Consider the following 11,698-nt stretch of genomic DNA (forward strand, 5'->3'; position numbering starts at 1 on the left):
GAAAACTAGTACGTCGGCTATTGTCGTCGAGTAAATGTGGATGGGTTATTGTCCAGTAACGGTAGTTGGTAAACGTCTCGCCCTCCGCAGATGTCTCCGTACGGGTGGTCTGTCTACCAGTAATTAGAAAGGGCAAAGCCGCGAAGAAACAAGTAATGTCGAAAAAATATGTTGAGTGATAGAGATAACCCTCTTGGATTATGTTGTCTCGTAACTGAGTTTGTTCCCAAAACATCGAAGCTATTTGTTGCTGTCGTGTTCCTATATCTTTCATTTGTTTGCGTAAGGTCAAAATGGTGAACAAGGTATTTGTTTGCGTAGGTGTAAGCATTATAAAATTTGTATTTAAGCAAAAGCAAAAAATGAAATAAAAAAAATGTAACGAAAAGTCCTAAGGAAACTGAGGATAGAAACTTGAAAATTTCCAAAATCATGTCATACGCTAGTATATATATAGGGGGACCAAACTTTATTACAAATTGAGCGATTTGCTTTTAAAAATAAAGTTTGCTTGGGTACGGCTTAGAACATTCCCAGCAGTGCCCGATAAAAGTCGATTTGCCCGCTAATTAAGGGGAAATTAAAAGTTTTTTACCCCCAGCAGTGCCCGATAAAAAACCCTTAACTTTGGGATATCAAAATTTCCAATAAATGTGCCCAAACCGAAGTGTTTTTTTAGAGGAAAAAAAAACATCAATAAAAATTACTCCTTTTTATCTCTATAACCTTTTTTAATAAAATGAGCAATAACAGCGATTCTGACTTCGACAACGGCAACTATTCTAGTAACAATGCCAGTGATGATGGTAATGTCCATGGAATTGACGACCACGAGCAAAGTTGCAATGAGGATGCTGGTCCTTCCGATACCAGCAAGTTGAAGCGTTTCCGCTTGACACACGAGGAGAATGTCCAGGTGTGCAAGTCATGGTTGCGCATCTCGTAGCACGCAGTCCATGGTAACTTGATGAAGGCGGAAGTGTTTTGTAAGTTGATCATGAATGACTTTAAGGCGGAGGGTGAGTTCGACTGACCAGAAAGAAATGAGAAGGCTTTTAAAAACCATTGGGGGAACATTTCTGCTCCTGTCAGCAAGCACTGCTGCTGTGTCGCATCAATGCAGCGACGCAAAAAAACAGCTGCAGATGAAGTACGTATCATATAACTATCGATAAAGGGATATAGTAGTTTAACTCAAATAACTTAACAAATAGTTGGGGGATGCTTTCAATTTGTTTCAAACAAAATACCGTATTTGTTTCGCTTTTTACAATTGTTTTTTGGTACTTCGTAATAGTCCAAAGTGGAATGATGAGATGGCAAAAAGAGACGCGAAGCTCGTGAGAAAACAGGCGGTAAAGGAAGGTTCCAAGAGAGCGATTACCGCTTCTTGTGCTCCTGGTAGCTCTGCTGCTACTGAGGTTGGGACCTCAACAGTGATTGCTGAGGATAAGGTCGTGAAAGTGATGGATCCATCATTGCGCGTCCTAAGGGACGCAAAAAGAGCAAAAACCAGGCTTCTATGGATAAGAAAATCACCGATATCTTGGTTAACTGGGATACAAACCAGCAAAAGCTAGCGGACAAATACTCTGAGATCATGAAGAAGATGGCTATGGCGAACGCCATTCAGCAGGAAAAATCGGCTGTCAACCAAAAGCTTTTGGCAGTCAATCACAAGTTGTTGGATGCGAGATTATTCAGTGTTGACTTGGAGAAGTTCAAGGATGTTGAAGAGACTTTGCGTTTCCATAAGCTTAGTCGCAAACAACATTCGGATTGCCTCGAAGCTGAGATTGGGAACGAAATACTTCGTACAGAAGATGTTAATGGTGAACAATAAATATCTTTAATCTTCTGTTACATGATCAAAATTATAAATATTTTTTAAAACCAGATAGAGCTATACTTTTGAATGAATTTTATTTAGAAGTGAAATCTAAACAATTCGGTATTATTTTCTATGCCAGAGATGACCTACCAAGGCCTTCTTCAATCTGAAATGTTCAGATGCATCAATGATGTTTCTGTGGCACTCTAAATAGCTAGAACAGCTATAAAACAAAGGATCGCGAGAAATGTCTGCAGCATCAGAAGGATTGGCAGGATGAGACTTAAAGTAATTGTTTCGAAGGGCGTCGCTCTCACCCCGCTCGTCTTCGACTATCATATTATGCATAATTATTGACACCTTTATAATTATACCAAGATCTTTTCTTTTTCACAATCTTGCAGGACAACTAATTATAGCAAATTGAGCCGGCAATACGCCAAAAGCGCTCGCGATATCCTTACGGCATTGTTGTGTTTTAAGGTAAGGTTTAAATTATAAAAAGACTATAGGAGTAGTTTGAGACTGTTTATAAGATTGTCCTTTATTAATAAATGAAATGTACGAGTATTTATATAAAAGACTGTCTGCTATGTTCATATCTCTAGTGCTATCTTAAAGTTATCATTGATTAACCAAAAATGTATACGATTATTACAAAGTCACTAATTTAGTCTTGTTCTAATAAATGTTAAGTCTTCTTAACTCTCTTTGCTTTAAACTAAATTTTAAGTATTTCTCAGACGTACTAAATTAGACTTGTGATGTAATATCCTTATAGTTCTTACTATAACATTTATTGTTAAGCTTATATCACAAATGGTATCAGCATGGATAAACCTTTGTTAGCTCTAATATGGCTATAGCCTTGCTAGGTCACCACAGGCATGCTTCTTGTTGTTTAGCGAAGTTCTATATCTTAAGAAGTCTTAATTAATAGCTAGCTAGCATATATATTTCAATATTTTAGAAACGATATTTACTGCCTCGGCACCAGGTTTTGGAACAGAAAATGTCTTTACCATACTGGCAAAGTTGGGGTATATTCCATCGGCAAGATAATACCCTATGGTAAACCCCTGGTCACCGACGTCAAACTTCACATCCAAGCTGCTGCCGTTCGTATATTCATCAAACAAATCCGATCTATCAAGAACGTTAATGTCATTTAATGAACCTGGTAAGCCAAAATGGGCATGTAAGATCCACAGGTCATACGAAGACACTGCTTCCAAAATCAATGTCGGCTTCTTTTCCTTGCCGGTATACTGACCGTGGTATGCGGTTGGACAGTTTTTTCAAGTCCAGTGCATGAAATCGAGAGACCCAAGCATGCCTGGGAATCCACGTTTTTTGTTCTTTTCGAGGAGTCTCTCTGTATCTTCTTCGTTGGGTCTTCTAAGATACTCCTCTACAAAAACCTCAACAACAGCAGCACAGAATTTCTTCATACTTAACCCGGCTGTACTTTCACCCAAACGCAAATACTCGTCTACCGTATCAGCGCTGATGCCGTAGCATAGCCGAAGTAATGCAGCAATATCTTTCTGCAACGGATGAAGGCCCATTTTTTTGACAGCATTTGGCGTTCTTTGGAAATACGGATCATGCTCGGTGATAGCTTCCACAATTCGAAGAAAGATATTCTTACGCATTCTGAATCGACGACGAAATTCTTTTTCGCCGTAAACCGGGTTTTCGACAAAGTGATCGTTCAATAGACGTTGATAGCCGGATTCACTGTCTCTGTCAATGACTCCGCATCCCTCGACTGAACCACCTGTCGTTGACTGACTGTACATTTCATCCTTAAGTCGTTTGATGTTCAGTATATGAAGGGCATTATTATTTGCACGCTTTCTGAGATTCAGGAGTGCCATGGCTGCGAGTTGTTCCATCTTGAAAATTCTGGATTGAGTAAAAAGATCTTGACATTTTTTTTTCAGGTACATTTAATTAATTAAGTTCTTTGAGATCCGTTATTGAAGAGTTTTTTTTTAAACTTCTGAATTTAAAAAAAAAACTCAAACTTTAGAGTTTTTTATCGGGCACTGCTAGGTATGCTTTTATAAGACTACATAGCTCACCACATCCAGTAAATTTAAAAAATTTAAGATCATTTTGACCTCCGTGTTAGCTAAATTTTGACGTCAAATTTTCATCTTACTGGTAAAATCACATAAAATCAGAAAAAAAAGCACAAAAAAAAAGTACAAAAAAAAAAGGTACAAAACAAAAATTACTGCATTATGTCACCAAAATTAATTTTGATTTGTTGACGGGAGTGGGTTTTAGATTTTATTCTTTCTTTCAACTATTAATAAAAAAATGGCACCTAAGAAATCAACTATTAATGAAAATAATACACCTAAAAAATATATAAGAGACAAACGCAAAATCCTCGATTACTTTAGTGATAAACTTTTATATTTGTTGTTAGATGGTAAATGATTTTCCAAAAATAGGACTGTGATTCCTTTTTTTTTTTTTTTTTGAGCACCTGTCTGGTTCACGCCCTTGATAAGAATTTTTTTTTATTACAACCTTGAACTAATTATGCCATCTAACAATATGATATACTCTTTAATAAACATTATGGAAGCCCTTACTCCTTCAACTTTGCCCGGTGTAATGCAGTTAAATACTGGCGTAGCAATTAAAGTAGAATCAGCTAGCTAGAAGGAATGCCTGACCAAAATCAGCGAAGCTTGTGCCTATGGCTGGAGAATCACTAGCTCCAACAAGCAACCCATGGATCTCTCTCTTGAAGAAGCTAAGGCTAGAAGCATTTCTCTCGGTTTCTCTCAACAGTATTGCTGTCATCGTGCTGCTACTTACATGTCTGTTGCCAAGGATCGACCCGTTCAAAAAAAATCGAAAAAGGTTGACTGCAAGTGCACCCTCCGTGTTAGAAGCTTTTATGCTTATCCCGAGTTCTATGAGTTCATTATCGAAAAGGATCGTACAAACCATGTTGTTGGAGATTTTATGGACGATATTCGCACTCTTTCTCTCCCAAGAGACCGTTTACATGAGATTTTGCAGCAGCTGAAGCATTCATCAAAGACTCCTCGTCAAATTAGAATTGATATGTTGAAGGCAGCTGACTCCTATGGTCGCAAATCTCATCGTAAGGTTAATTACCATGATATCTGGAACACTATGAACAAGGTCAGACTATAAACTCAGTATCTATAGAATATTGATATTAACAATAACGCGTTTTAGATTGATAAGGAGATGTATCATTTTGATAAGGATCATATGGTGTCTTTTAAAATTTGGATTGAGACAAAACTGCCATCTGAAGGCTACGAATGCTTTACTGGAAAATCGGTATACACTGAGGACCCATCCTTATTCGCCTGTGGGTTAGTCTCCCCCGATCAGAAGATTCGAATGAAAAATTCCAGTGCGTTCTGTTTGGATGCCTTTCATAGTATTTCCAGCAATATGGCCGATATTTTGTATACTTTGATCATTCGTGACAATAGCATTGGCAAAGAATAGCCAGTTATCTATATGATTACCAATGATCATGGCACTGGACCAATTGTTGAATGGCTTCAGCATTTGAGGGATGCCCGTCTTTTGGTTAATCCTGAACAATTCACCATTGACTGTTGCCAGGCCGAGGTAAATGCAATTACCAATACCTTTGATCCAGCAAAGACAAACATTTAGTACTGCATTTTCCATGTGACGCAGGCTTGGAACAAACATCTTGCTTCTGTTTCTGTTCCTGGATTTTTACCTGCTCAGAATAGAGTGCTCAGAATTGAAATGAGGAGTTATTTGCAACGAATCGTATACGAAGAAGATCTTGATCAGTCTCATCAAAGGATTATTGGTTTCCAAGAAGAATATGCCGATCAAACCAAGTTTATGGTCTATTTCGTCAAAAACTGGTGTACTGAAGACAAGTTCAAAGTTTGGAGTAGATCGTACAAAGACATCCAGTTTTCTCATATGTTGACCAACAACTTCATCGAATCTTGCCACAATCAATTGAAGACCGTGTTTTTGGGCCGAGTTAGAAACAAGAGACTCGACAAGCTCGTTTTTGTTTTGGTCAATGATGTCGAGCATTACCTCCTTCAAGAGTTTGAAAGGGTTATTCAGGGTAACGGTGCAATGTCACCCTTCTTTAAGCAGCAAAGAATCAGAGAGCTTGAGGCTGAGGATAGAGAGAAAATGGTTGGTGGTCCCTCGGATGTAGATGGTGAAGGAATCAGAAGGTATCATGTTAGCTCCTTTGTTGATGGTGCTTCAATCGATTGTTCAATTGAAGTAACTATTGACAATGTCATTATGTCTTGTTCCTGTTACGATTTCGGCAAACGAAGACAGCCATGTTAGCATATGTATTTGTTGAAAAACCATACTAACTTTTCATTGCATTTTCCTTCGTGTGTCGACAACTACGTTGTTGATAATGTTACCGTTTTGGAGACGGCTCCTATGGCCACAGTCATTCAACAGGATCATAACAATGAATTAAAGGATCATTTCTTAGATAACGTGGCCACCTTAAACCATTCTCGATCTGATTTAACACGGCTTTTCAAGTTTATGACAAAAGAAGAGGCAACGGTTGTAGATGAAATTTTGCAACGTACTATGCAAATCACTCAAAGAATGAAAGATAAGTATGAAACACATTTCCGTTGATCAAACACGCAACTTTGAAATAAATTTTACAATGTTTTTATAACTTTTAACTTTGTAATTTGCCTTGAGTTTTAACTTAACGATTTTTCTGTTTTTTTTGTCAATTTATTTCGTGGTAGATAAGCCTCTTTTTAGGAAAATTATTTACCATCTACCAACAAATATAAAAATTCTTAGTGATGAATTCCTTACAAAATTGGACCAAACAGTATGCAAGCGTCGAGAAGTCAATGAACGACTTTTAAATGATTTTAGTGCTTTTATTGGAACACCTGCGGTCGGATCTTCAGAAAATAAAGAACAGCAAGATTATGACATGGGCGGATGTGATGGTGGCTGCTCAGGTGGGTGCAATAGCTACCAAAAGGAACCAGTAGTCCTTAGCGATTCCAAAACCGACACTGAAATCTAAGCTGTCGTCGGTCAGTCCAACACGACTACTGTCAACGACAAGACCCAGTACAGGTCCAACCAAAAGAGATCCTTTTTGGCCTGGAAATGTCTCATGAAGGTGTTGCCCAAAGCTTACCTTGCTTTCTTGGGTGGAATGGCGGCGTGCCCACAATGATGAGTGAGCATCCCGGCTCCCTGGTTCCCTGTGAGTGTCCTGCTGATTGTCGTACAGTTGTGAAGGTCGATTTCTTTTTTTTCCGGTATAGTGTAGACTGTAATCACATAATTGTTATATATTTTTTTTATTTTAGTCGTGCAAGCTAAATACGACTTCCAGTATTGTGGCGGTTGTAAGACATTGCCTGTTGTATTGGTGGAAGACGGCATGTTCCCCCTAGCACTAACCAGACCTACGGCTGCATTGCATTTGAGTCTTTGTGATTTTTTCGTCAACCTAAGAAACATCTTTGCGAGCTCTGCTGAAAAAATTGCAGAATTCTATAAGGTCTGCGCAAATCAGACAGCTCAGGTACAGTCTAATAGAGAAAGTTATGTTGTTTTTTTCTAAAATATTACGTAGGCCAATCTGTCTGCTGATAGATGCTCCAACAGCATCATCCTATACAACAACATGGTTGAGCTGTCTGAACAGTTGGTGATGGGGGATATTTCCACATCATGTGCTGCTTGTCCTGAGGTTTGTAAAAAAAAAAAGAAAACAAAAACTGCCATACTAACTTTTGGATAGTTTATATACCAGGTCGGATCAGATAATTTAAATGACAAGCAGTACATGATGATGGATGGAAACTTTCGTTTGAAAGGAAGAAGATCGTTGTTAGAGGACCACGACTTGTCCAAAGTCGCTGGGCTTGATGGGTTCAAGACGTTTTGGATCCATCAGGCTTTAGTCGATAGATATGACCCGTCTGCGCAGGTAAATAATTATTAGTGACATTACAATACAACATGTTAAATAATTTTATTTTTTAATGCTAAAAGCCTGGTGCAAAGGGCACTACCACCACCAAGGGAGCTACCGCCACCAAGGCTACCTCTACCAAGGGTACCTCCACCACTGAAAAGGCTACATTTACTAAGGTCGCTGAACCTCGCAAAAAGCAGGTTGTGGTGCACCAAAATTGCACCTCAGCCATTTATCCTGTTCGTCGTGTCTTTGGTAGCGGCTGCGCAAGACACGATACTGTGTTCCAACTAGCAGACCCGGACGCTGGGGAAGGGTAACATTCGCTTTTCTTTGTGTTTTAAAAAAATTGATTTTTATTAATCTATTATAGGTTTAAGTACCCATTGGCTGCTCTAGCCTCTGTCGAGAACCAGCTTGGTAGAAAGGTTTATTTACATGTCATATATGACATTATATGCAAACTGGAGCCATCTATCAAGGTATGTTATATCAAAAATTGACAATTATCATATCACTAATTTGTAAGTTTTAGGTGAACTTCCCTGGAATCGCCGGTTCTGACCGCTTGTGTCTGTCTGTCTTACATGCCTACGCTCATGTAATGCACTGTCAGGTCAAGTACAACCCGAGGTTGATCGACAACTTTGGGTTTACTGACGGTGAGGGCATGGAAAGACTTTGGTCTTACTGGGCTAAATACATCACCATGACTAAACCCATAATGGCCGAGAACCGGCGGTATGTCCTGTACATGGCTATAAAGTACAGGAACACAGCCATCAAGTCCAAATTGGGTACGTTAACTATTTGAAGATAATACGGATCTATACTGAATTCAATTTTTTTTATCAGCACAAACTCTGAAGGAGAAGATCTGCGCCTTGTTTTCGAAAAAACAAAAGAGGACAACAAAATTAAAAAGTGGTCCGTTGAGCATTTCCGTGGTGTTGAGGAGCGTTACGCCAAGCACGTAGCTAATCTTGGGGAGCAAAGAAGTTCTGGAACTGTTGTATCACATCTCCTTCCAAAAAGCTATGTAGACACCCACACTTTCCCTTTGAGCTTGAGCGCCTACATTAGCTTTAAGTAAGTACTCCTTTTGTTCAATATTTTTTAGTATATTCACTATTTATTTCTCTATTATTAGGAACATCCTCAATGGCAACGCAAATGATTACATTGTAAGCTCCACCGGCAGGGCCTACTTCCGCAGTAACTGGGTGCAATTGAAAAATATCTTGCTGACGTCGAGAGGGCTGCCGGTCGTAACGTCTCCGAAAGACCTACCATTCTGGGGCCATTATACTTTGATTTTGCCGAGTCCCAATGGGTGGAGTTTCTCAAGGTCAGAGAGGCATTGTTCAAGGATATTTTACGAAGTAATGTCCAAGCATACTTTGACCTTGGGGATAAACTCCACAGTGGCCACATTGGTACGTACTTGTAATGTTTAATCCAATATTACATATTTAACTTTGTTTTTGACTAATGACTCGTCAGGCCGGGTAGCTACAAGAAGGCATGCGGAACCAAAAGTCCCAAGTGATCGCTGATATCTGCATGTACAACACGGGTAACAAGGAGTTGATAGAGAGTCCATATGCAGGTATGTCTTGATAAGTAGATACTTCCTCCATTACAAAGAGATCCAATTAAAACACTAACATTTTGATTACATAACGTAAAGTCGGTCACTTGGGACTTTGTCATGGACAAGGCAAACGGCTTTTGGGAGGTAAACTGGTCCGAAGACGTATCGACTTGGCTCAGATGGAAATTTTGAAAGAAGAGCGAAAACGTTTAAAGATATATTGAATTAAGATTGTTTTGAAAATAATAAAGAGAACTAATAAGTAATTATCATTGTAGCGAGACGTTTTCTGGCTAGGAGAAAGTATCTCCAAAGAGAGGGAGTATTTGGTTTCGCCACTTGCGAAGCACGCTGAAGGAACTGGTGCTTGGGTTCTCCTTCAACGTGCCATGAAACTTAACGCCAGGTGGTTAACTTTTACCAAACACCACCTGGGCTATGTAGGGGTCTTTCGCAGTTCCCTGATCGCAAGTGCCGATGTTGTGAGTCAAGAAGAGCTCGAAGACGAGGTCAACTTGGTTGATGAAGGACAAGAAGATGAGAAGGAAGAGTCAGAGGAGGAAAATAATGATGCATAATAACAAAAAAATTAAAAAAAAATGATATTGTTAAATGTAATTTAGTGATTATAAATTATGATACGACTCTCAGGGGGTGTGGGTTTATTTAATGAATGAGTGGTTTCATTATTTTATCAAATCACGCATTAAGAGGATTTAGTTACAAACATCAATTATAATGTTTTGTTTGGGTGATACTCTCTTACAATTTAGTTATCAAATGCCAATTCTCATACGACATGATTTAATAATTTTTCAATTAGATTCCTCCACCTGTATTTAATTATGCTAATCATGTTGTTGGATTTAGGAAATATCTAGTCTAAAAAAAAAAGTAAATTCCCGTAGATATAACACATTATTATATCCTTTATTAATTCAATCTTATAAAATGTTTAGCATCAATTAGTTCTTTAGAAAAGATATCGTATAATAAGAGTATTTTATTTGTGTTTGGTACTTTTAATTATTGATATATCAGAAATTTGTAGGAGAAGATAATTTACCATTACTTACAAAACTAATTGTAATGAATAATAAGATTATATTCCAAAATATTCTACAACAGTTGACAAAGGAAAAGAAAAAAAGATGATAATACAGTATTGCATTATACTTTCTTTAAGGATATAAAGTTTTTATTTTTTATGACATAAAAATAAACATCACCACCCTCTTTATCAACAATAACGTTACGTGGATTTTTCAATAAACATATTTTTATCATAGAGAAGTAAATATATCTTGACTATAACGTGATATAAAGATTTACCCTGCATAAATCTTTTGTAAACGTGTTCTTTATATTGACCTGTCATTTAAACATAAAATTGGCATTCTTAAATAACTTTATAGAATCGAAATGACTTTTCTTCATCTACTGAAATTGAGAAAACTAAGTGCAGGTTTGCTAGATCTATATGTATACTTATAAATTCAAACTTTGTTATCCAAATTTCCATTACATATAGATTTTTTGAAAGTGAGATCTTCATAGAGTGTCACTTCACAATTGATCGCAACAATTTTTTAATAATATTATACAATGAGTGAAACTGTGGTATTTATTTAACCGGGCTCAACATGAAAAATACAGGTAGCCTTAATTTCGATCAGATATATATCACAAAAACGACCTTATGTTTGGAATAAAACATGCATCTTGCCTTTGTATTTCTTAGAAATTTCGCTGAATCTTCATATCCATTCACACCCTCCGCATCTATCAATACCACACTACATGTACAAATCAGCAACCGTACTCGAAATCTAAGTAATGGTAATTTAAACGTCATTTACTAAGGAAAATGAGCACCAATCTATCTAATTTACGTAATACTCCCATCTATTGCATTGGTAGACTCACATACATAGTATCATGAAAGACCGTCCATTCATTTAGTCTCTGATGGCAAAGGAAATTGTAATTAACATGGTTGTAGTCAATACGCAATTCCTGGATTTTTTCTAAGAATTCCCAAATATCAAAGTGCCTATTGTTACGTTGTTAGGATGCTTTGATCTGGTATTCACCTACGTCCAGTATAAAAAAGACGTTGAATATAGAGACAATCGTAACAGGTATTAACACGACCCCTTTATATAATACGAGACTTGAAAAGAGACGTAGGGTTGAAGTAGAGATGTATAAAAATTAAAGTTTTGCAAACAGCGCGTGTTTATTAATAAGCTTGAATGAACGTAATTCGGGTTGTGGTCAAGAA

General features: G+C 37.6%; 1 protein-coding gene across 1 annotated transcript; it reads left to right on the forward strand.

Annotated features, from left to right (window-relative positions):
- Positions 1 to 4,426: 4,426 nt before the first annotated feature.
- Positions 4,427 to 9,992, forward strand: EV154DRAFT_571192 (uncharacterized protein; the record flags this gene model as incomplete). Its single annotated transcript, XM_051606243.1, has 20 exons — positions 4,427 to 4,467; positions 4,534 to 5,002; positions 5,060 to 5,270; positions 5,346 to 5,467; positions 5,540 to 6,121; positions 6,191 to 6,480; positions 6,680 to 6,846; positions 6,916 to 7,044; positions 7,207 to 7,424; positions 7,476 to 7,592; positions 7,644 to 7,832; positions 7,898 to 8,136; positions 8,194 to 8,302; positions 8,356 to 8,617; positions 8,690 to 8,909; positions 8,971 to 9,004; positions 9,076 to 9,256; positions 9,340 to 9,429; positions 9,511 to 9,621; positions 9,712 to 9,992. 20 exons carry the CDS (start codon positions 4,427 to 4,429, stop codon positions 9,990 to 9,992), a joined length of 4,062 nt encoding a protein of 1,353 aa, XP_051450913.1.
- Between the last annotated feature and the right edge of the window lie 1,706 nt (positions 9,993 to 11,698).

The sequence above is a fragment of the Mucor mucedo genome (genome assembly GCF_025094135.1).
Source record: "Mucor mucedo strain NRRL 3635 chromosome Unknown EV154scaffold_217, whole genome shotgun sequence".
Lineage (NCBI taxonomy): Eukaryota > Fungi > Mucoromycota > Mucoromycetes > Mucorales > Mucoraceae > Mucor > Mucor mucedo.